We start from the raw sequence: 27,054 nt of genomic DNA, 5'->3' as shown, positions 1-27,054 counted from the left end.
AGGCCATAGAGGGTTATAGGAGCAAGGGGGCATTCAAAGTTGGCATACGCTATTAACGGTCTTCGCTCCTGATGGTTAACATTTTTAAAGTTTATGAATACTTTTTCTCAGTAGGCATAATAACACATACCACGTCCTTGGAAATGCAATCTACTAGATGCGCTGCTAATAACTATTCTAAGGAAAAGGCATTTAGACCCGTTATGAAATATCCTTTTTACACTTGTGGTTAATCAGTTCAGGGAATAGGAATCGGGATATGCTTTTGATCCAAACATAATGACAGTTGTCTTCCTCCTTATTTTTCTCACTGAAGAATAAGAGCATGTTTACATGTATCTTACAATCACCGGCAAATTTTGAGAACTGGAGCGAGCTGCTCATCTGTCCAGCTTTTCTTCGCCGGGCCATAAACATGAACCCACATTCCGGTATTCTGCTCCTCAAATTTAGATATGTCTTGGATCTTGACGGGGATCTCGATACCATCGAAGTTACACTACTTATGAGTATCAAGATATCTACCGTATTGAGATGCAGCCCTACGCTGTGGATTTTTCTCGTAATTTCTTTCACAAGCTGGGATTGACCACTCGAAACCTGGGTCTCATTTTGGACATTAACGCTTGCCTTCTTGGATGCTACATCTGTAGGAAGCTCTATATAGGTAGACCCACCATTCACCGGATCATAGTCATGTATATGGATGTTAACGTGTCGTATCTGGCTGAGTACTTAGGCTGACCCTCTCGCAAAATCGGATCAGTATAGCTCTCAACGTGGATTACGAAATCACTCGGTGATTGATGTGCTCCACTTTATCACGCAATTTTACCCCCAAAAGATAATGAAGACTTGTCTCTTCCAATACCAGAGGCCACTTGAGGCGGAGATGCCTGCTGGGCTGAGGGGTATGCGCCAAGGCACATAAACCTTTCGTTGCCAGCGAGAGCAAACAGTGGGACGGGGAGTAAGAGGGGGTGGCGGCGGTAAGGTGCAGTGGAAGCACCCAGGTTGATGCTGCTGCTGCTGTTGCATGCTGGAGCCTTCACCACCACTAACGTGGTGGTTGGGAGATCGTTGCTCTTCTTCTTCTTCTTCCGAATGAACCACCCATGGACCCCAGAGGGTATTCGATGGTACAGCTAGTTCTGTTGCCACATCTCGTGCAGCCTCAAGTGGTGCTTTGCATGGTGATGCATGTCCCTCAGGCGCGTGTTTCATTCCTGCTTCCACAACCATTGCTCTAGGCACTCTTGCCACAGTTAGCTTTTGTGGTGAATGTGGTGCTTGTATAACATACGAATGACGAAAAAATTAAATACAAGACTCAAGATTTTCTAAAAATATAATTTTTAAATAAATAACAACATTTCAAAATAATAATGTGCTGTAATGACAACAGATACATCACAATCACCTTTTCCATTCTGGGTCCAAGTATTGAGCAGTTCATTCGGGCTTGCCGATAGTTTTGCCACCCAATCCAGTATTTAAACCTCCTCATCCAAAAGGTCCAGATGGAACTGCCTTTCAGCTCCCTCAGCAACTGCCATCTCATGTATCCACTCCGGTATTTCACCTTCATCTTGAATCCGTCTATCTTGCTCACTGACGCTGTCTACAACAATAGGATATTGAACACATGTACTTCTTGACAATATTAGATACATACACATAGAAAATTATGCTGACAATCGCATTCTTTAGTTCAGTGAAACATAAACCGAAACTCGTGTTCTTTAGTTATCTGAAATATAAACAGAAGACCGTGGCCTCTGTTTCACCGAAATTAGTTCTGTATGAAACACACACACTGAATTTGAAAATCTTATTCTACTACTTACAGAACTAAAATCGATGGCTCCTGGCTCTCAGCTTCGATACATACCCCTACGTCTCCTCCCTCGTCAATAGAAACGCCTGGAAAAACAAAGAATGTGTCTCAAACAACCGAATACAACATGTTACGAAGAGTAAAAGTATATACATTCCCCATCCCTCATCATTAGAATCTAAGTACCTTACGTGAACACACACAAAAAGAACATTTTCTCTGAGAGCTACAGGCTAGAAAAAATATGCACTTACATTCTTGCTGATGTTCTGGATGGATTATTATTGCTGTACGCTGTTACTGCAATAGTCTCCTGGCCTACAGGTGCGGATCAAGATCAGCCAACACCTCAGGGATGACTGCTGCAGTGACAAGAAACAAAACGAAGAACTCTAATACCCATTACGGAATAAAAATTGTCACATACCAAAATTACAGCAGCAAAACGTTCAAAAGCTCGGTAGTACTGACGTATGCCTCTATCGGCTACGACCTAAACAATTGCTATTAGGGATACTAAAATTACGGGGCACACAGGTACACTGAATGAATAGAACAATTAACTTACATGGCAGGCTGCCCAGGCGAAGGCGTTTGCTGCTTCTACTGCTGCAGATTCTGTTGATGGAAATTGTGCACTTAATTTCTTCCCCGAACAAAAATTAATGCAGGAACACACAAGCAACTACACAGGTGAACAGACGATGGCAGGATGAGAGCGACTGCACCAGGATGCGGGTTTATATGGCCTCTACCCCATCCACCCGCTATTTCGTCCATGGATTCAATAGAACTCTAACACACCTCGGCACCTGCTGATGAATGCTGATCTGAGCGTGCAGCACAAGTTGAGACTGGTCTGCCGGCCACGGATTTCGCGCGCTTTCGTGCGCACGTTTTGGCACACTTTGGAAATGACCCCTTGTTCCACTAATCCGTCCTTTGTGATGGACGCGTACGTTGATCCGGCCGGTCGCTGGTTCACTCTGTGGAAAACTGCAGCCGCTGACAGACGCGTCGCTTTACGGGTCCCGGGTTATGACAGTGTCTCCTGTAACGAACTACTGTGTTGGTGTATTTAACAACATTTTTAAGTGATGCAAGAACGTCTTCATAGTTCTGACATGGTGTATATGCTCTCATTTATTTTAGTTTCAGTCTATAAACAATATTTCCGCGCGATGTACTTTCGAGTGTATTTGCATTCATTTCTTTTTATGCGATGTATTTCCGTTCCACTAGTACCTGGGAGAACCGCTATGCTCCCGAGCGTCGACGGAGGTGGGCAGCAGAACTAAACACTTGAAAGGCCCGCCACGCATTCCAAACTCCCTGCCTGCCTTCCAGCACTGGTTACAACACTTTCCAATTACTGTGCGGTGTTTTGCGTGCGAGTATTTGAATCAAATTGTTTAAAACAACATTCATAAGTGTATCGATGCCTCTAACTCTTTACCTAATTTGTTTATGTGCGCAAATGGACGGCTGGCTGTGCGGCAGTCAACAGCGGTCGCGGGAATACGCGAAACAGTCGGCCCAGCGAAGCGGATGGCGCGTGCTTCATGATCGAAAGATTTTTTAACAGTGTCATTACGTGCGGTGAGTTATGTCGACGGTATTCCTTGCACGATTGGAATTAAAAAACCGATCGACTTAATCAATTCTTTTCGGTGTATTTTACAATATCTGCATCTTCCCAAAAGGCAGAGAAGGATCAACAAGCGGCATCCAACCCACGCAAATTGAATTTTTTTTTACGTAAAGAATATACCCTCTGCTACGTAATTGAATTTCCTTGGTGTCTAATTCCCTTGGGATCCGTGTTTGGATAAATGAAAGCATCGATCGTAAATATTGAAATCCTTTATTTCACAGACCGATTCAAAAAAAGGGACTGTTTGCACAAAAACTATTCTTCGTAAGTATTATTACAATCAATCGGTTGGTTAAAAATACGAGCTCCTGACCACTAATCCGTTCTGTGAAAACTGCACATGAACAGCACTTTCCATTTACGCAATATTAGAGGTTCTAATTTTAGGTTATTCACCCTCTATGTGTCTCAAGTTCAGCCAGTAACTTCATTTAACTGGTGTCATTCAGTCGTCCGGTGCAGTCTCGGGTCCGTCGTCAGTTGTATGTGTGTCTACATAGCTACAGATCCATGGAGCAACACAATCATCTATGCACAACTGCCAGTCTACGAGCCGCCAGGTAGTCCTGATGGCTTCACGTTTCTAAATAGTACCAAGACGAGGCCCTTTCATTAGATTCCATTTGCAACTCTCTAGCCAGCCTTAGAGAGTCGTGAATTCGATGTCAGGGTCCGTACAACACTGCCATTTTCCTTGGGCCACCAGCAGCTTACACAAGCGCAGCCATGAGCAAAATGTGTCGCGGAGCTTACACGCACCTTTCATTTTTTTATGTTTTTAAACCAACCACTTTACCCTTTTTTTGTGGGAAATGGATTAGGTATTGGGGTGGCGGAGGCAAGGCGGGCAGGGGTCGCAACCCGAGGCATGGCCACGATGTCTCCTCCCTCCCATCCTGGGGATGTGATACAAAAGATGCATTGGCTATATTATTGTGAATTTTTTTCTTGTTATTTTATTTATTTATTTTTAATTTTTTAATTTTTATTTTTTTAACAGTAAGTCACTCAAACTAGTAAGTACACACGTTGCGTTGAGTTGGGGACGCACATAACTAAAAACATGCTTATAGTTGCAGCAAAGGACATAAGAAAAGAGAGGAAAGTGTGGGTCTAAGGAAGCCATGAAACAAAACCTAAGGGTAGAATCCATACCACCATTAACCGGTGCTACATCGTGCACGGGATGGGAAACAAAAACTGCAGAGACGTTTTCGCACCGGGGACAAAAAGAGGAAATGGGGCAAATACTGTTATAGAGTGCGATTCGTGGGATCGCGACGAAACTCTCCATCTGCTGTATTGTCCAGGTATGACTTCTCGTAATGACCAAGGTAGAGCCCACGTTGTACCGTGTAGTGTTGTATCATCTTCTTGTAATTTTAGCTTCTCTTAAACGTGATGTTCCAGCTACGTGAAGGGTCGTGGAACGCACTCCACAAATAATTGGAAAAATATTGTTGATACTTTGGGTTACGGAGGATCTTGCAATCGTTGCTGCAAATAGTTCCAAAAGTTTAAAGCGTCCTTAGTGCCGTCTTGAAACAAATAATGCGCTGTATGTCCACGAAGCCACGTCATGGGTTTAGTTTCCGTGCGTGGGTAATACGTCTCATCCGGGAATAAAATAGTCTTGGGTTCGATATGATTCGGCGTCACTCGAAGGAAGTATGCTGACATTTGCTTCACTAAGTGCCACACTGCCGTAGACTCGCCACAGCTAAGACGGTGTTCATCGTTATCTTGAACGCCACAGCTCGTGCACGTGGGTGAGTCTACCATATGGATCGCATGTAGCCTTGATCCAGTCACCTGCTTACCGTTGCCAGTGATATACCTCATTGCGTGGCGTCAGGGTCCAGTGTTACGTGGTGAATTGTCCTCTACACTACTCGCCAGTTGACGTTTGGGTGCTTCCTCTCCACGACGTTATCGGGTCGTCCACGTTGCAGGACCCGATAAACCGTCTTTGCCGTCGCCACTTGAGTAGCTGGTAAGGAAAGTCGAACATAACTGAGTTCGAGGTAAAAGACACCGATGTAGAAGAGCGAGGGGGGGGGGGGGGGAGGGACGTGGTGTATCGGCACAGGTGGCAACAGGGAGGGCGGTGCTAGTTCTTCTATTAACAAACTCGTCAGACCGTCCGGACGGCGGTGCCATAGTTTCATAACGTGCTCACAAATAGGGCGACTGTTCTGTTATGAACGTCATAAGGGCCAAGCATCTATGATCCGGTGGAAGGGTGAGAGTCTCATATTTGATCTTGAAAAGCATTCCTGAACTCTCGAAGGACCCAAAAGCCGCCAGTATACGGCGAGCTAACATCACCGGTATTGTTAATATCTGGGCGATGCGCGAAATGCGTGACGCTAAATGTGTGTTGACATACTGGGTCCGTTGGACGATCTGCAGGGCTCGTAGGCGGTTGTTGGCTATCCCAGTCCGAACATTTCGTAAAAATGTCGAAAGTTGTGAGCAGCGGTTCGTCGTATATCGTCTGTAAAATCAATGCAGAGACATTTCAAAGTATCCCTGAGCTGTAAGGTGGTGAGGCTGCCCTCAGACAATCCGACCCCGATGTTCATCGCCACCGATTTTGCGACGCTAATGCAATTACCAGTGGCCATGCTATATGTCGCTATCCAATTCAGTGCGCTAGTGGTGTCGTCACCGTTGAGGATGACAATCATCAGGTCGTCAGCGTACACTTTACATCGGAAAGTGTGGCCTTGTAACGTCATACCCGTTAGTCGTTGGCGCAGGCCGTATAGGAGTGGTTCCATGGCCACAGCGTAAAGTAAAGTGCACAGAGGGCAGCCTTGGCGTATCGATCGTGAAATGGTGAAGGGCTGCGTATGTAGGCCGTTGACGATCACCTTGTATGTCGCGTCACGGAGCAGTCGCATGCCGACAGTGAGCCGGCCGGCGTGGCCGAGTGGTTCTAGGCGCTACAGTCTGGAACCGCGCGACCGCTGCGGTCGCAGATTCGAATCCTGCCTCGGGCATGGATGTGTGTGATGTCCTTAGGATAGTTAGGTTTAAGTAGTTCTAAGTTCTAGGGGACTGATAACCTCAGAAGTTAAGTCCTATAGTGCTCAGAGCCATTTGAACCATTACTGTCGCCTCCTAGTGACGTTTGATAGGGTGACATGACGTTTCGTAAGGTCTGGTGTATCCGTGCAGCCAACAGTAGAGAAAATATCTTAAAGTCGCATTTCAATAGCGTCAACGGGTGGTAGTCCTGCAGCCGTGAACCACTGGACGGTTTGTGAATAGGAATAATCATCCCTTCCACAGGGGCCGCAGGGAACGGCACTTCCGGGGATAGTTGTTCGCGACAGATGTCCGTCCATCGGGTAGCTAATAAATATTGAGAAGTCCGGTAAAATTCCAAGGGGAGGCCATTAGGACCCGGAGACTTGTTGACAGCTCCTTTTCTAATGGCGTCGACCACTTCTTCTTCCATAATTTCTTCCATCAAGGCCGCTCCCATTGCTGGGGTGAAGCTGCCGTAAATCGTCTGAGAGACATTTTCCAGTGTTGTCGGATCAGGGGTCTGAGTGGAATAGAGCTGGGAATAATGATCGTAGAACGCTGTGTTTATGTCTTGTTGCGTGGTGAGGCGACGACCGTCCTCCGTGTCGATGAAGCGTATCAGCGCTCGTTGGCGTCGTTTACGTTCACGAAGTACATGAAACATCGACGGGCGTTCGCTCGGTATCCGATCCTGCGTCCTCGAGCGGATTACCACTCCCTCTAGGTGGCGTCGCATATTGGCGGTGATCTGAGCCTTAGCACGGTGGACCGCCGTTTGTCGTTCCGGAGACTGCGCCATAGCATCGCAGTCGCGCAGTACCCTGAAGTAAAAATCGAGTGTATGTCTACGTCAAGCAGAATGGTCGCGACCCTAGGTTATCAACGTTCACCTCAGTGCCGGTTTGGCGCAGTCCAACCACCAGCGGATCGTTGTGGGATATGCACACGAATGCCATATTTCCTCAATGTCTTGGCGGCAGTCCGGGTACGACAGTTGAGCGATGTTTAATTTCCACGGGCTGCGGCTTCTCCACATTTGTTGCCGCCGTAGGGTGACGGCACAAATGTAAGCTGAGTGGTCCGAGAAAGCTGCAGGCCCCAGTTCCGCATCCTGTGTTCCAGAGGCAAGAGAGCGTGAGACATACATCCGGTCGATGCGACTGGAAGAGTGACTCGTGAAGTGTGTGAATTCCGGTCGGTGGCCGTGAAAATTTTCCCAAGTGTCCACCATGTGCAGGTCTCGAATTAGCGTCTCAAGTTCCGGGCACGAATTATGTCGTGGGAGTTGGTCTCTGGGCGCCAGTACACAGAGTCACCTCCAAACACCAGATGGTCGTGGCGGCCTTGGAAGAGCGGGGCTACGTCTTCCGCAAAGAATCGTGAACGTTCGCGGCGTTTGTCCGTCCCGGAAGGTGCGTAGATATTGATATGGCAGACACCTAGTACTGTGAGTGTCATTCCTCTTGCCCCAGGCAGAAAGAGGATATCGTCCGCCACTATCCCTTCCCGAAGAAGTACAGCTACACCGCTGCCTGTGGGGGAAGCTGGAGAGACGCAAGCATCGTAACCGTACATGCCTGGGAAGTCATCGACGTACACTTCCTGGAGAAGGGCTATATCGACGGAAGCAAAATTCAACATATCTTGAAGCAAGGATAGCTCAGCACGCGTCCCTATAGTGTTGATATTTATAGTCGCAATGCGATAAGTTAAAGGTTTATCCATAGCACCCGTGTTGGCCATCAGTACCCTTCTAAGGCTGTCTCGTCGCTGTATCTGATGGCGGGAAAGGATCAACACTGGTGGGGTAAATTCCCCCGCGTGTCGTCCGACACGATGGGCAAGGAGTTTTCCTCACGATCGTCCGCCCAGCCGCCATGAAATACCATCGGCTGTTGGTGGCTGTTTGTGGCTGCTGCGCCACTTGGCGCTGACTCCATCGGCCCTACTGGCTTGGAATCGGCAGCGGCTGTCTGCTTGTGATCCTGCTGTTCTGTGGGGTCTGACGGACTGAAGCCGTCACCATGGCGATCATTTCGGTGGGATGTTACTGCGGCCTCTGTACTGCCGGTACCGTCATCGGAGTGTCCACAGTCCATGTCAGACGATCGCTGCAAACACTCGTCCGATGGAGCACGTCGCCGTTTCTTGTGTTTCCGCGGGGAACGCTGTTTACGAACGTGTGTTTCAGTATACGAATGTGGGTGCATTTCTTCAGCTGCTCCAGTGTATGGAAGAAAAGCCGCTGTCGGCACAACCCGTGGGTCAATGTCCATCCTGGCATCCATGCTTTTTTGCAACGTCGGTAGGTGATTATCTTCAGGTGGGGGCGCCGTTATAGAGGCCGGACCCATGTCAGACGATCGCTGCAAACACTCGTCCGATGGAGCACGTCGCCGTTTCTTGTGTTTCCGCGGGGAACGCTGTTTACGAACGTGTGTTTCAGTATACGAATGTGGGTGCATTTCTTCAGCTGCTCCAGTGTATGGAAGAAAAGCCGCTGTCGGCACAACCCGTGGGTCAATGTCCATCCTGGCATCCATGCTTTTTTGCAACGTCGGTAGGTGATTATCTTCAGGTGGGGGCGCCGTTATAGAGGCCGGACCCAGTACTGCAGAAGCCATCATGGTCCCTATATCGGAGGCGGCTATCGGACGAATGTGGTCAGCATTGGAAAGGGTCGCTGCCCGTGCAACCTCAGCATAATTGAGAGGAAGGGTCGTCACCGTAGAAGGAGGCATAGATTCACCTGTCGGGATTTGAGTAAGCCGTCGACGGAGACAATCCGACCGGACGTGCCATTCTTGGCCACAACCGGAGCAAGTGCGTGGCTGACCGTCATACATATTATCTCCCTACATCCGCCGATGAAAAGATAGGATGGTACATGTTTGGTCAGTTCAATTTTGATCTGTCGTACCCCGTTAAGAACCGGGTACGTTGTAAAGGTGGTCCATTTTTCCCATTTTTCGGCCATGTGGCTGACCACTCTGCCTGAAGCTGGAAAGCCGCGGTGACTACGTCCGGTGGTACTTCGAAAGGGAGTTCGAAGACGCGTATCGTACGGAGGCCAAGCCCCGCGTGATCGATAGAGACCGCCCCAATATGGCCATCAGAGTGTTTGAATTTAAGATCGTTCGCATGTGCGCGCACGATTCTGTTGCACACCCCAGTCACTTACTAACTTGACGTAGACAACCCTGCTCGTGATAGAGAGATGGATACCAGTTATGTCCCGCGGATCAATTTTAACGTCGTCACGTAGAAAACGTTCCACTTCAAAAGCTCGCGGTCGTGCATGTTCGGATTGAAAACTGATCTTGATGGTGGTTTGTCTGTATGAATGTGGCATTTTGCGTCGGTAGTGATTGACTCTAAACTAGCGACGACGAAGTAGTAAACAACTACGGGCACACGCCGCAGCGCTGCGGAAAGCAGACTGAGCATTACGAAAGCCGCCGTCGCTGCCAGACGCTGTTTTGCTGCCTCAGCATTCCACTGACTCGGAGGACTTACTCACTGTCAGTATTTGGGTAGCAGCTGAAGACCTACTGCATGGGAACTAATCGCAGCTCTGATTACATATATCAATTGATGAAAACCGCATCAGCTGCATCATAATGACTTAGTAGTTTCATCTTTAAATAACAAACTGCTGACCTAAAGATGTTACAGTATCGCAATTAAATTGAATTGAAATAGAACTAGCTGCATTAATATAATGTCGATTAGCAAGTGAGATGTACGGACCTTTCCATACATAATGTGCTTAAAATCTTCGTAAGGGTAAACAAGAGACACCCCCTACCTTGCTCAACAAAAATGGCGTTGTTAAGTACGCAGCCATCACGAGTAAATAGAGAAAAACGTGACCCTACAAAAAAAATTATTGAATAAGAACCGGCATCGTAAGTCGTGAACTAGAACGTCCATCGTAAACGAGCTTACCAGACATACGTGGTATGCCTTCTCAGGTACAGCAGCTGGCATGACCAGTGCAACACAGACTAAAGGAGCAGGCTCCATACTACACATAGACCATGGCAGCGCATGCGCAGAACCATTGGAAGTGACATAGCGGGTTGGTTGGTTGATTGATTTGGGGGAGGGGACCAAACAATGAGGCCATCGGTCCCATAGGATTAGGGAAGGTAGTCGGCGTGCCTTTTCAAACGAACCAACCTGGCATTTGCCAGCACCAGTTTAGGGATATCACGGAAAACTTCAATAGGACGACCGGACGCAGGTTTGAACCGTCGTTCTCCAGAATGAGAGTCCAGTATGCTAATCACAACGCCACCTCGCTCGGCGACATAGCGGGCCGCAGGCCACAGACGAGTGTGAAAAGCAACTGCAAAGTGTCCAACTAAGATAATGTATAAATGCAGGTAACCCCACTGAAATATGATGGTCAACTGGGGAGAAGCTTTAATGTTAAATTTAAAGAACGTTTTGAGAAGACGAACTCGAAAACCGCACTCATTGTCGACCTATGTTCTGGGGGAACACTGCGTTATTAATGTCTTCAAAACTCTAATACTTTTCCAGACAGAACCTAAGGGCCATTTTCTTAACATTTCAGAAGAGGTGAAAACAATGAGATGTCTTACAACTATCCCTGAATTTACTTCTAATGGGCAGATGGAATTACATCACCATTCCTTTTTGCAAAATTTTGGTTGGTTACAGAAAACACACGAGTGACAAGGGAGGGGGGCGGGACGTGACACAAAACAAATAAGATATTCTTTTCCTATACTTATCGTGGTATCGTTTCCAAGTTGTTGTGATAATGTATTACGTTATCGTGATATCTTCTTGTTAGTTGTAAACCTCTTAAGATCTGCTATTGTGTTTTCCCTATACTCCCATGCTTACCCGCACTTGTACATTGGATTAGTTTGGAACTTTCCCGTTGCTTTTCTCGTTTGTTTGTGGCCTATTGGCCTCTATTTCATTTACCCTGACTCTGCACAAATCCTGCTGTGTGTAATGCCTAGTACGGGTCCTGCTTACTCAGCCTGTGTTGTACTAGTGGTGCTGTCCACTGTACCTGAGGAGGCGTACCACATATGTCCGTTAAACTCGTTTAGGTTTTGCGTCCTTTCCAACGTTTTATGATGCCGGATTTTATTCAATAATTTTTGTTTGTAGGCTCACGTCTTTCTTTAGTTTCACTGGCTATTTTCTTCATGACGGTTGCTTACTTGATGAAGCCAACTTTGTGCAGAAATTAAGGGGGCATATCTTATATACCTGTATGCAGATTTTAAGGACTCATGATAATAGTCATGATTAATAAATTATTATGGTGCAGCTGTTCCAGTTCTCATCATTTCAAACGTATGGCAACAGCCGAATAACAAAGATTTTTTTTAATTAGGCATATTCCTTGACACCAGCTCGCGACGCTTCTAGAAGATCCCATCCCCACAGCAGAAATGGCCATCCTGCAACGCTGGGGTCAGCGACGCGGTCAATACAAACACGACACCAATGCAACAGATGACGAAGAATGTAGCCCATGAATAGGTGTAGACGCGGAATTTTTCCAGCAATTGATGTGAAGTAGCTCATAATTGGATTATCATGATGATAAGAGCAAATTTAAGACGGTGAAAATGTATCACTCTTTTTTTGTCTCCACTCTCTGAGGGAGTATTAAATGGATTATATGTATCTTGGTTGCACAAATAAATCGTTGGACGATATGTAAAACTACCAACTGCAACAGAGAAATCAAGACAAATCATAGAAAATGAGGGCTGTGTATTGTCAGTCCTTTCTAAATAGCATTTGCACGTACATGTCGTATTCGGACTGACGCGTCGCTGGAAGAAGGTTTTGTACTGTGCTACTAAATAAAACTAATTATATTCTTAATATGTAACAGCTAAATGCTAACACTATTTCAATCAATCAACGACTACAAACATTTCAATAAAATTCTTCATGTCTTTAATTTTACACATAATAATTTAAGTAACCAAGGAAAAGAAATTCAGGTGAACAGCATTCGTTTGGCATTATACGTTCTCTTTCCAATTATGAGTTGATGATACATCTGAACAATTAAAATTTCAGAAAAAGGCATTAAAATAAAAATTATGATATAAAAATAGTGATAACCAGCAGAAGTGGTAGGGGTTTGGTTCTGGAAGTACTCACCTCGTCACTGACTTCCTTTTCAGGTAAGAGAAAATTTCCTTCTGAATCTGTCATAACATCTAAGAAACTCTTTCTCGCTCTACCTTGTGCAATATTTCTCTTCTTCAGGGCGTCAATTGCTTTCTGTACTGTGCGGTTGACAATACTTGTCTGCCGTCTGAGTTCCTTTCCATCGGGCAGCATTGAAAGGATCCACTCATTATGGAGCCATGGTTGGTAGATCCTCTTCTATTGTAACAAAAAACTTATTCTGTAAAGTTTCTGATCATGTTAGAGACAGTTATTTTATTAATTGTTTTTCTGTAATGCAGATATCTCATATGATAAGGACTACACTTGCACTATATTCAACACAAAACACTGTCTTAAAATATGTCAGATAACGTTATGTGTATAAAAATTAATAAAATATAAATAAATTTCATGTATTATATTCTGAGAGGATGTTCGGAAATAATAAATACTGAAAAAATAGTCATGAGGAAAACTCTACATGATAGGAGTGTGAATCGTGAGGAATATCGCCAGAAATATAGTATCTTAAATGTGTGATCTGAATATCCCAAAATAAAAAGATAAATTAGAATCAATAGAACACTGATATCGAAGAAAAATATTAATAACCAATATTGCTCATAAAGTAAGGAATAAAATATCATAATATATGGAATGGTAATAGTGAGTCTGGTGTGTCTGTAAAGAAGCAAGCTGTTGACTTTTGAATAGTCGTATTATGAAAAGAAAGTTCGGAAATTAGTGTAATTATCGGCATATTATCTTTTTAGTTGAAGCAACTGCAAATATATCCACAGTAAGTGAAAGATACAAAAAAGAACGTCTCTTAAAAACGTTTTCGTGTTGGAAACCAAATCATCGAGAAAGACACTATAGTCATTATAGGTACTTGCTGCAAATTATCTCCTGATCAAACGTATAATTTCGATTTTGTCCTTGACAGTATCATTCTGCTGGTTCAGCTTAAAGGCATCGAATGAAATAGTTGATGATTAGCGTTTTTATAATCCAGTTAACACAATACAGCTTTCTGCATATTGTATGTTCGATATGTACAATGTTGACTTGAATACCCTCTTTCAAATTCTGAAGGTGGCAGGGGTAAAATACAGGGAGCGAAAGGCTATTTACAATTTGTACACAAACCAGATGGCAGTTATAAGAGTGGAGGGGCATGAAAGGGAAGCAGTTGTTGGGAAAGGAGTGAGACAGGGTTGCAGCCTATCCCTGATGTTATTCAATTTGTATATTGAGCAAGCAGTAAAGGAAACAAAAGGAAAACTCGGGGTAGGTACTAAAACCCATGTAGAAGAAATAAAAACTTTGAGGTTCGCCGATGACATTGTACTTCTGTCAGAGACAGCAAAGTACTTGGAAGAGCAGTTCAACGGAATCGACAGTGTCTTGAAAAGAGGATATAACATGAACATCAACAAAAGAAAAACGAGGATAATGGAATGTAGTCGAATTAAGTAGGGTGTTGCTGAGGGAATTAGATTAGGAAATGAGACGCTTAAAGTACTAAATGAGTTTTGCTATTTGGGGAGCAAAATAACTGATGATGGTCGAAGTAGAGCCGATATAAAATGTAGACTGAAATGGCAAGGAAAGTGTTTCTGAAGAAGAGAAATTTGTTAAGATCGAGAATAGATTTAAGTGTCAGGAAGTTGTTTCTGAAAGTATTTGTAAGGAATGTAGTCATGTATGGAAGTGAAACATGGACGATAAATAGTTTAGACAAGGAGAAAATAGAAGCTTTCGAAATGCGTTGCTACAGAAGGATGCTGAAGATTAGATGGGTAGATCACTTAGAATTGGGGAGAAGAGAAATTTGTGGCACAATTTGACTACAAGAAGGGATCGGTTGGTTCAAATGGCTCTGAGCACTATGGGACTTAACATCTATGGTTATCAGTCCCCTAGAACTTAGAACTGCTTAAACCTAACTAACCTAAGGACATCACACAACACCCAGTCATCACGAGGCAGAGAAAATCCCTGACCCCGCCGGGATATCGAACCCGGGAATCCGGGCGTGGGAAGCGAGAACGCTACCGCACGACCACGAGCTGCGGACTGGGATCGGTTGGTAGGACGCGTTATGAGGCATCAAGGGATCACCAATTATATATCGGAGAGAAGCGTGGAGGGTAAAAATCGTAGATGGAGATCAAGAGAAGGATGTAGGTTATAGTAGATACTGGGAGATGAAGCAGCATGCACAGGATAGAGTAGTATGGAGAGCTGCATTAAATCAGTCTCTGGACTGAAGACCACAACAACAACAACATGTACGTATTATACAGGGTCAACCAGAACGCCCCGCGCCCGGATTCCCGGGTTCGATTCCCGGCGGGGTCAGGGATTTTCTCTGCCTCGTGATGACTGGGTGTTGCATGATGTCCTTAGGTTAGTTAGGTTTAAGTAGTTCTAAGTTCTAGGGGACTGATAACCATAGATGTTAAGTCCCATAGTGCTCAGAGCCATTTTAACCAACCAGAACGCCATCAATAATTCGTTAATGAGCCAAAATAAGTAAGTCGGGAGCAAGCGTCGTCCGCTCGCTTAAGGACTGGTAGCAACGGATATCGCATACAACCTGGTAGGCAAGTTCCCAGTCTACTCTGCAAGCTTAAATTCTGTGGTACCTCGAAGACCGCCTGTACGGACTAGAGGCAATAACACCCGGTCTGGAATTCTGCAAGTCACGGCTCCTTCACACCTTAGTATAGCTAAACGTTGTTTTCTTTTTAGGCACTTGCAAAGCCATGTCTTGCATTATGTGAAATTGGACCTGTTATATCAACACGCCTACAAGTGCTTGTGTGTATGATCATCAGTCAGTGTAACTGATCGCAGTTTGTTTCCAGGCCATATTCCGTACAAGTGTAAGAGTATTCTCTGTTATAAATCGAATGACCGAAATTAAATTTGTAACATAATCTGTCGGAGGCAAAGCACCCTTTGTAGAAGAGTATGCCTGAATTATTACATCAGCAGAATCTGATAATTCGCTCCAAAGTAACAAGTAATTTTAAGGAGTATTAAGCTTGCATATGTAGTCGCTTTTATGATTAGTTGAGATTTTCTATGTCTTAGGCATTCTTGTCTGTAGCCTTATTTGCGCATATTACTGTTCCCTTTCGATGTGTGTCGGCAGGGATGCTTTGGCAGCAGACGACGCGTTCCTGTTCCCTGGGCTCGGAGCAGAGATGTCTTTGCTTTCTGCTTCTGGGTTGGCCGGCAATCTGGTGCCTCTACCAGCCGCTTCGTGGTGGCTCAAGTTAAGTAAAATTTATCGTCTGATGCGTGCCACGTCAGAGTGTCGCCGATTAATCGGGAACCTATTTTGAAACGTGCTCTGCAACACCGAAGTTTCTCCTCGCTATAACTGCTATTTAACTACTCGTTTAAACCTTGCACCCTTATTGCTACTTCTGAGCGCGTTAAGTTTAAGGCCTTTAACTAATCAATATAAACTGTTGAGCCTTTCCTTCATTCACAGTCATTGGCTAACCCCACTCATTGTGAAACTTGCCTTCTTGTTCCTTGTTGGCTGTGATGGCCGTCTACTTTATTTCTCAGTTTACCTTGAGTTTTGGGCAATTCTATATTCATTAAAGGTCCTTGTCAACGTTTCCGCTGTTTTGTACCAGTTGGGAGTCACATTTGTATTGCATGTCCTCCCAGCTTATCGTGTATTTTGGGCAACTGCATTAATTTAAGGGTCATTGTCAACATTTCTGTTGGTGTGCACATGTTGAGAGTCAAATTTAAATTGTATCCCTTCCCAGCTTTGTCTGTGTTTTGGGGGATTGTGCATTTTATTGCTTAAGGTTTTTTTTATTAGGGCTTATACATTGTTAAGAGCTCTCCAACGGCCACAACCAGTGGTGTGACTGGTTACCCTTTCTACACTGGAACGCCGAAAAAACTGGTATGGGCATGCGTATTCAAATACAGCGATATGTAAACAGGCAGAATACGGCGCTGCAGTCTGCAACGCCTATGGGATGGATCTGAGCACTATGGGACTTAACATCTATGGTCATCAGTCCCCTAGAACTTAGAACTACTTAAACCTAACTAACCTAAGGACAGCACACAACACCCAGTCATCCCTGACCCCGCCGGGAATTGAACCCGGGAACTCGAGCGCGTGAAGCGAGAACGCTACCGCACGACCACGAGCTGCGGACGGCAAAGCCTATATAAGACAACAAGTGTCTGGTGCAGTTGTTAGATCGGTTACTGCTGCTACAATGGCAGGTTATCAAGATTTAAGTGAGTTTGAACATAGTATTATAGTCGGTGCTCAAGCGATGGGACACAGCATCCCCGAGATAGTAGTGAAGTGGGGATTTTCCCTTTCGACCATTTTACGAGTGTAGCGTGAATATCAGGAATACGGGAAAAAATAAAATCTCTTACATCGCTGCAGCCGGAAAAAGATCCTGCAAGAACGGGCTCAACGATGACTGAAGAGAATCTTTCAACGTGACAGAAGTGCAATCGTTCCGAAAATTTCTGCAGATTTCAATGATTACAAGTGTCAGCATGGGAAATTGGACTGCTGATGACTGGAAACCTATTGCGTGGTCGGACGAGTCTCGTTTCAGATTGTATCAGCGAATGTACATGTACAGATACAGAGACAGCCTCATGACTCCATGGAACCTGCATGTCAGCAAGGGACTGTTCAAGCTGGTGGAGCCTCTGTATTGGTGTGAGACGTGTGCAGTTCGAGAGATGTGGGACCCCTGATACGTCTAGATACGACTCTGATCGATTACAAGTACGACAGCATCCTGTCTGGTCACCTGCATCCATTCATGTCCATTGTGCATTCCGACGGACGTGGGAAATTCCAGCAGCACAATACGACATCCCAAAGTCCAGAATCGCTACAAAGTGGCTCCAGGAACACTTTTCTGAGTTTAAACACTTCCGCTGGCCTCCAAATACATGAATGTTAGTGAGCATATCTGGGATGGCTTGCAACGTGCTGTTTAGAAGAGATCTCCATCCCCTCGTAGTCTTACGGATTTATGGACAGTCTCGCACGATTCATGGTGCTTGTTCGCTGGGGTCCTACACGATATTAGGCAGGTGTACCAGTTTCTTTTGCTCTTCAGTGTATAATTCGGATGGGCGTTATCCATTTGTGTAACGTGTTACCCTAGCTTGGAAACTGTTAGTACTCGTACACTCAGTGGCTGTCACTGTAAATCATTTTGCTGATCAAATGGTTTGTTGAAGCTACTTCCAGCCGCGCCTAGTTGTTGTGACTTCTCTCTTGTTTTGGGGACTGTATACGTCCAGTTTCAATCCCTGCTCTTAATGGTATAAACTGTTAAAATTTGTTTTTAATGAATTGAGACTGGTGAAGTTTTTTTAAAGATTGTGATACTTTTTAGAAGATTTTCTTTAAATTTTAGTTAGAATATTGTTGTTAAGCAACAAATTGTATCCCATGAAACAGTAAATGACGAAATATGTGGGTCCACCTTCCCTTAAAGTTATCCCTACCCTAGTTGTGAGATATCAGCAGTGGTGGTGGGAATTTGACTCCTTCAGCATTAAGGACTTTGTTTTGTTTAAATTTTCCAAACCAAGTGCCAGTGGAGGCGATAGTCCACCTTCCGTGTTTCTAGTAATTGTAACTGTAAGGGCGCTACCTTACATCAAGCTGTTATGGCACTTTATTGTCTCAGCTCGCACTCAGCTCCTTTGGTAAATTCATGTGGTTTCTGTAATGGTAAAAGAAAACTGGGGCGGAGCTAGAGCCTTATCTTAAGTTATGTGTACTTATTTTTAGATGCAATTGTATGTTGTTAATGTTGCTGCTGTTCAGTTTTATAGCTTTAAAACCTAATTGTATTCTACCCATATGAAATTTGTGCTACAGACTCTAGCATTAAAATAATACATGATGCTGTTTCTTATTTGCCTCTCTGAACCACTATGCGTTACTGGAGTTTTTAGAATAACTTTCAATACATAGCCTGTCTCTTTTTCGGCTCATTTAAGAAATTCTTGGGTATTGTTCCTTACTGGCGCCTTTATAACATTTTGATTTCGGGTGCATTACTGCACAGTAATTGTATTATTTTATTAAACGGACACCGGTTACAAGTTTGTTCTTGATGTAAGTTAGTTGCACTCAAAGTTATTTCACTACCGAATCTGGCCTCAGTTGTTTGCTACCACCGGATCTCCGCATCCTACTCCATTTCAGTGACTCATACTCTCCTACCACTGAAACGGTATAGGATGCAGCGGCCTGGGAGTGGTAAACGACTGAGCCCAGATTCTGCTCGAACATTAAACAGTTTTATTACAGTACAACAACTTTACATCAAGCACACACTGGTAACCTGAACACACTTATTACTGCATGGTAGTGCACACAAAATCAAAATATTACGAAGGTGCCAGTAAGGAACAATATTAGCCAGAAGAGGGAATTTTCGTGCCATGTGCAGGCTGTCACTAACATTACAATACAAATAACTGCGTCTGGTATGGTTCTGTGGCAGAGAAGCAATGACATCTGACGAATGGTGTCACATTGATTTCAGTGATGAATTATGCTTTTGCACTACCTTTGATGACCATGATGATCATTGTCGGCAAGTATGGCGGATCCCTGTAGAGAGGTCTCATTCATCCAATGTTTGGAGAAGCAGAGCGGTCTTAACTACTGTTATCATCATTCTGGGATCAAACGCATGTGACTTCTGGTACAATACATGATGATACAATGGTATGTGGCTGACATCCTATGTCCTCATAAGTGCTACCGCTCTCGCACCAATATTGTAGTGCCATTGTTCAACATGACAATGCACGTCCATCCACGATTCATGTCTCTATGAACTTCGTGCATTATGCTGAAGTGCTGTCTGGCCAGCAACATCCAGAGGTCCCTGTGCCAATACTCAGGATATCAATGGTCAAGTACAACACTTGCAGGACAGCTTGCATCAGGAGAGGATGCAACCGAATCAGTGCATACATCCAAAGAAAGAGCACAACGTCATACTGATAAGTGGGCTCATTCATCCTAGTTCTTTGTAAATTAGACTCGATATTGTAATCACTGAAATAACGTTATATCCCGTCCCAGTCCAAATAGTTTCATTTCGTTTCTTCCTCTTAAATGCTTCACTTCTTTTATCGGGAAGAGCACATATACTCACTGAAAATACATAACAGAACATCCAGACATGCAACAGAAAAACTAAATTCACCAGAAAAGTTGTAGTAAGAAGGCGAGCTCATTGAAACGCGAAACATGATTCTAGACCGAATATTTTATAGGTTCTTATTTACATTAGATTACAAAAGTAACAACAGATCACTCACTTAATACTGTTGAGGTGTGCAAAGATGAATGCCTTCGAATTCTTAAACAACAAATGAAGTGTCTCTAAGGTCAGTCAAGAAACAGAAAACCTGAGAGACAAATTCAAACAGATCCTTTTCAAATAATTATATAAACTCTTTTACCGTTGTATTTACTACTTTATTTCAGACAAAGAAACTACCAAATTTTTGTACTGCTGTGAACCACACTTGGCCGACCGGTGTGGCCGTGCGGTTCTAGGCGCTTCAGTCTGGAACCGCGTGACCGCTACGGTCGCAGGTTCGAATCCTGCCTCGGGCATGGATGTGTGTGATGTCCATAGGTTAGTTAGGTTTAAGTAGTTCTAAGTTCTAGGGGACTGATGACCACAGATGTCCCATAGTGCTCGGAGCCATTTTTTTTAACCACACTTGGATCTAAATTTTTAAAGACCAATGAGGATGTTTCTTTTTAGGGGCAACCAAGTGGTGGAGGAGACTGGGTTGTCTGCGACAGAAGCAGGCAGAAGGTTGCCAGACATGGAGGCTCACCCCTCTTTGTGGTAGAGATACGTGATGGCAGTTGCCACGGTCCGCTGGAGAAGGATGGAGTTCCTAATTCTTCTCGATGCTGCTATCGCAGACCAACCGCTAAAGTTTTGGAGACGCCGTCCAGAATTATGGACTAATTCAGTTCATAAATCCTAGCTGAAAAGATAGTTGAAACAGTGGTTTATTATTTCCATAAGTCATTGTAAATTACTGGTTCTGTCCCACTGTAAGCCTTCTTCCAGAAAATTTAGCATGGAATAATATCAGAGCGGGCAGGAAGGTACTTAGCAACATCTCACAAAAATCTGTGCATTCCCAAAGCATCGGCTGCACACCGACCACCGTAGTGCCGCGAAAAGGTCATGAAGAAGACGCTGACCAGATCGCCAATGGAAAGAGTGGCCAGCGACACGCCTGCACCTCCAGGAAGACAGGAGTTCAGCGCCTCCTGTCAACTCTGATTTAACCAGCTGCCATCGCTGGTCGGCCTAGTTCGGTCATAGTCATCGAGAGCATCGGTACTATTAGGAAGACGACACTTAGGCTGCATTCTTCGAGCAGAAGTAGTGTACAGTAATTGCTTGTAGGATGCACAAGCAGCACCTCAAATTAAGTTGTAATTATTTTTTTTTTATAAATAGAGAGTTACATTAATCTTCAAGTGGTTTATACCATGAATTGGATTCCTGCTACCGGCCATCGCAACTTCTGTCCTTCCTTGTTTGTGCCGGTTCTCACTCCCACAGAGTAGCCGACACAACAGAATCAGAGCCGTGGAGACATCGCAAGCAAGTGTATTTGCTGATCATGTACTTCCTGATTACACGGAACTGTGACCTGTCTAATACCAAACGATAGACAACAGACGAGAGTCGCCTCTCGGTGTTGTTGGTCAAAGCGCTTGAGCACAGGTTAGTGTGAAGCAGTTGCATGAGGGTAGCAAGTTTTTCATTGCAGTATGCCAGTTTCGCCGAATGTGAAGAAGAGCAGAAGACACTGATGAGACTGAAAGTGTTGAGGTTGTACCCCGACATGTTGCCAGAGGCAAAGAGTTTTCTTCTCAGCATATACGACCCCAGCACAGTGGGATCCAGGTTGCCGACTTTCAACAGGGAACGCTCTTCTCTGTCAGCACTAACTTTTGCTGTGATTATGGCACAATATGTATTGACTCAAAAGCATAGCTAAGACGATAACCGATTAACAAAAAACTAAACTCCTCGCGAACAGGCTCTGAAGACCCAACGGTACCGACCGGCCGCCGTGTCATCCTCAACCATAGGCGTCATTGGATGCGGACATGGAGGATGCTCTCCCAGCCGTATGTCAGTTTCCGAGACCGGAGATGCTACTTCCCAATCAAGTAGCTCCTCAGTTTGCCTCACAAGGACTGAGTGCGCCCCACTTACCAACAGCGCTCGGCCGACCGGATGGTCACCCATCCAAGTGCGAGCCCAGCCCGACAGCGCTTAACTTCGGTGATCTGATGGGAACCGGTGTTACCTCTGCGGCAAGGCCGTTGGCCGATAACCGATACCCATAAAAAATTGCGACCTGAAGGAAAAGATATTGCTAGTGACAACTAGTGCTTGGTACTTTGTAGGTGGCGATATAAATTTTCTAAGCATTTCATTATACTGAATCCACTGCCCATACGATCTGCTGGTATAATGCAGCCATGTCCGTTATACAAATGATTCACCTTTCTCAAAGTCCAAAAGATGGCAATGAACAGCACGTGCACGTTTGTGGCTAAGTTGTGTGGCGATCTTCGCCTGAAAAGTTACACACTAGACACGTGCAATAGTCATCATACGCTCACATTATTCTTCATCAGTACGACTAGTTTTCCTCTGGGCCAAAAATGAGCTTGCACCGGGATGGAGTAAACAGCATATTCCATGGGCACGAAAATAATAGAGTATCAGTTTGCAGTCTGTCAAGGTGTTCATGAAGTAAAATTTTCTCTTACCATCAGTACATATACATGGTGCACACACATTAGTGTGATGGTTGTTTTTTCTCTGCGACGAACAGTCCACAAACACGTCACAAACTTTACGACCCGATGTTTTCTGCATAGGTCTACTTCGCCATGGAGTGAATGACGCCAGGCATTATATACTAACCGTTCGGCGTCCATATGTGGACACTTCGACAGCTGACCTGCTGCCCAGGGGAAATAAGCATTAACAGCTTCCTCTTGCCACACATTCCTGAAGGTACGAACGAGCCTAAAAACGTACTACTCCTAACGATATAATTATTAGACCGTAAATGAAGTAAGTACTGATGTCCACTGTCATCTGTCACCAACAGAAATATCTCACTTAATCACGTTACACCATGAATATACTGGCAGAAACTGAAAGTGTTCATTTTGAGCGGAATAACGTTAATAGTAAAGCTTGTAAACTCTTTTTAGTTTGACAATAATTGAATAGTATTACATTTGTGTATTTATATCAAACGTTTTTTAACTTGGTACAAAGAGGAAAAATGAAGAATCAGTAAAAATGTGTGAAATAGAACAAACTATTGCAGTTGCCCTTATTTTCGTTTTCATAGGTTTCAAGAGTTAATTTGCAAGTGCTTCGTCTTGTTTACTACAATTATGATGCACTCCTGGAAATTGAAATAAGAACACCGTGAATTCATTGTCCCAGGAAGTGGAAACTTTATTGACACATTCCTGGTGTCAGATACATCACATGATCACACTGACAGAACCACAGGCACATAGACACAGGCAACAGAGCATGCACAATGTCGGCACTAGTACAGTGTATATCCACCTTTCGCAGCAATGCAGGCTGCTATTCTCCCATGGAGACGATCGTAGAGATGCTGGATGTAGTCCTGTGGAACGGCTTGCCATGCCATTTCCACCTGGCGCCTCAGTTGGACCAGCGTTCGTGCTGGACGTGCAGACCGCGTGAGACAACGCTTCATCCAGTCCCAAACATGCTCAATGGGGGACAGATCCGGAGATCTTGCTGGCCATGGTAGTTGACTTACACCTTCTAGAGCACGTTGGGTGGCACGGGATACATGCGGACGTGCATTGTCCTGTTGGAACAGCAAGTTCCCTTGCCGGTCTAGGAATGGTAGAACGATGGGTTCGATGACAGTTTGGATGTACCGTGCACTATTCAGTGTCCCCTCGACGATCACCAGTGTTGTACGGCCAGTGTAGGAGATCGCTCCCCACACCATGATGCCGGGTGTTGGCCCTGTGTGCCTCGGTCGTATGCAGTCCTGATTGTGGCGCTCACCTGCACGGCGCCAAACACGCATACGACCATCATTGGCACCAAGGCAGAAGCGACTCTCATCGCTGAAGACGACACGTCTCCATTCGTCCCTCCATTCACGCCTGTCGCGACACCACTGGAGGCGGGCTGCACGATGTTGGGGCGTGAGCGGAAGACGGCCTAACGGTGTGCGGGACCGTAGCCCAGCTTCATGGAGACGGTTGCGAATGGTCCTCGCCGATACCCCAGGAGCAACAGTGTCCCTAATTTGCTGGGAAGTGGCGGTGCGGTCCCCTACGGCACTGCGTAGGATCCTACGGTCTTGGCGTGCATCCGTGCGTCGCTGCGGTCCGGTCCCAGGTCGACGGGCACGTGCACCTCCCGCCGACCACTGGCGACAACATCGATGTACTGTGGAGACCTCACGCCCCACGTGTTGAGCAATTCGGCGGTACGTCCACCCGGCCTACCGCATGCCCACTATACGCCCTCGCTCAAAGTCCGTCAACTGCACATACGGTTCACGTCCACGCTGTCGCGGCATGCTACCAGTGTTAAAGACTGCGATGGAGCTCCGTATGCCACGGCAAACTGGCTGACACTGACGGCGGCGGTGCACAAATGCTGCGCAGCTAGCGCCATTCGACGGCCAACACCGCGGTTCCTGGTGTGTCCGCTGTGCCGTGCGTGTGATCATTGCTTGTACAGCCCTCTCGCAGTGTCCGGAGCAAGTATGGTGGGTCTGACACACCGGTGTCAATGTGTTCTTTTTTCCATTTCCAGGAGTGTAGTTGATGTATTTTGCAACTCCATGGTTTTTCAGCTCGTGTGTCTGTGTACATATTAGGCAAATATAGTACTTATTCATTTAACTGCTAATAATGGCGCATGACGTCACCTATGCACTGATTCTGGCACACATCTAATTAAGTGTATTGGTTGAAAACAGCCTTCATGGTCTAAACTGAGAAATCGCCTGATGTCATTAAACTTTCTAATTTTTGAAACAAGCTACTGGTGTATTCTGTGATACATCGAAGGCAACTGACTATCTTAAACACAGTTTTTAAACAATAATAAAATCCTGACGAATTAATGATTTTCATCTTTAACAAATTAATATTACCTTGGGAACACAATGTAACAAAACTGATATTAAATCTTCCTGGCAGATTAAAACTGTGTGCCGAACTGAGGCTTGTACTCGGGACCTTTTCCTTTCGAGGGCAAGTGCTATGCCAAGAAGTTTCAAATCAGCGCACACTCTGCTACAAAGTGAAAATTTCATTCTGGAAACATTCCCCAGGCTGTGGCAAAGCCAAGTCTCCGCAATATCCTTTCTTCCAGGAGTGCTAGATCTGCAAGGTTCGCAGGTGAGCTTCTGTGAAGTTTGGAAGATAAGCAGTGCGGACCGCGATCGGCCGTCCACGTCGCGGCGAGTGCGGAGTGTTGTTTACTTTCCCGTCACCGTGCTTCTCAGTCGAACAAGCTATAATTGCCAACTCTCACAGGCTAAAATGTCTCTAAGCACTATGGGACTTAAAATCTGAGGTAATCAGTCCCCTAGACTCAGAACTACGTAAACCTAACTAACCTAAGGACATCATTCGCATCCATGCCCGAGGCAGGATTCGAACCTGCGACCGTAGCAGCCGCGTGGTTCCGGACTGAAGCGCCTAGAACCACTCGACCACAGCTGCCGGCACTCATACAGGAAGAACGCTCTTAGGTTCACCTTCTCAAATGAATACGCCCGACCCAAAGCACTGGCCGTCGAATGCTTCCTACGCGAAAATGGAAAGATCCCCCGTGACGATCTCATTGGCATACACCTATCAATCATTAGCAGCGTTGCTTATGTTAAGATGACTTCCGGCGCTACCTGTAACGAGATTATTCAACGGGCGCGACATGGACTAAAATTTCGACACTCCGACGGCAACGTCGGGCCTGTGAATGTCGACCATGCAGGACTTGGCCTTCGACGATCCGTGTATTCGCACTGCCTTTCGAGGTGAATGAAGATGAAGTCATCGCCACGCAAAGCCCGTACATAAAAAGTCCAGAGTGACGTAGCCGAGATATGGGCACAGTTTACGACGTAGCCGGTGCTTAATGGTGTGAGACAAGTCCGAATAGATCTCAAACGGCACATCCCATCGTACATTTATATCGGCGGGTGTCATACGGTAGTCATTTCCGACGGACAACCTCGAACATGTTCTGATTGTGGCAAAGATGGGTACGTCAGTAATGAATACTTGCAACGCCGCATCACACAACTAGGGCACAAGCGCCCTTCCAATCACCTATGCAGCGACACTTCACGTCCAGCCCTCACAAGATGCAGTTCACGAGAGTCTCTCTGGACCGATATACCCGAAGGCGTCCCAGCACCTTGTCACTTGCAATGCCGCCCGCGAACGTGTCTTACAGCCGGACACACCCACGTCAGAAGATCACAAGGATACCAGTGAGAGTGTTATAGAGACTGAAGACCGCATCATAGCACCCGCGGCTTTTGCACCGGAACGACGTGAATCTCTCCCTTCAAATGGTTCAAATGGCTCTGAGCACTATGGGACTCAACTGCTGTGGTCATAAGTCCCCTAGAACTTAGAACTACTTAAACCTAACTAACCTAAGGACATCACACACATCCATGCCCGAGGCAGGATTCGAACCTGCGACCGTAGCGGTCGTGCGGTTCCAGACTGTAGAGCCTTTAACCGCTCGGCCACTTCGGCCGGCCAATCTCTCCCTTCGTCAGACACCGAAACACATTGCCTGAAGCAAAAGTCGCCCACACTAAGAAGAAAACGCCGCAAGACAACAGAATCGACCATTGAGTCCCCTCCGCAGGACCAAGAGATGGCACATAGCTCTAACGAAGTACACGATAACTCTTTCTCCTCTGCCACGGAGACGCGTCATCCACAAGACGGTGAGCCGCCCAACAAAGATAGTGAGTAAGCCTCGCGCCCAGAAGCCATGGAACATAGCACGCCCATCGTCAGCGACGCAAATGCGCCGACTCAGCTAGCGCTGCCACTTGTCACCAATGTTAAAAGTGACGGACATTTTTCATGGGTGGATGACATGGATCTCCCACCTGCACCTGAAGCGGAAATGAGATCTGTTCCTCGGTTAGACCAACTCTAAAATGGGGGATGTTTCTACGACGACTCCTG

General features: G+C 45.5%; 1 protein-coding gene and 1 pseudogene across 2 annotated transcripts in view; both read right to left on the bottom strand.

The window, feature by feature from the left end:
* Positions 1-27,054, bottom strand: part of LOC126175200 (cytochrome P450 4C1-like) — a 214,856-nt gene that overhangs the window by 67,362 nt on the left and 120,440 nt on the right. For both annotated transcript variants that reach the window (XM_049921800.1, XM_049921801.1), the window contains exon 4: positions 12,696-12,923. In XM_049921800.1, coding sequence (XP_049777757.1) covers positions 12,696-12,923 — 228 coding nt within the window. The remainder of the gene's footprint in view (positions 1-12,695; positions 12,924-27,054) is intronic.
* On the bottom strand, positions 22,016-22,133 carry LOC126177282 (5S ribosomal RNA; annotated as a pseudogene).

This window comes from Schistocerca cancellata, chromosome 3, assembly GCF_023864275.1.
Source record: "Schistocerca cancellata isolate TAMUIC-IGC-003103 chromosome 3, iqSchCanc2.1, whole genome shotgun sequence".
NCBI lineage: Eukaryota > Metazoa > Arthropoda > Insecta > Orthoptera > Acrididae > Schistocerca > Schistocerca cancellata.
Note: the sequence above shows the minus strand (reverse complement) of the source record. Positions and strands in the feature narration are given on the sequence as shown.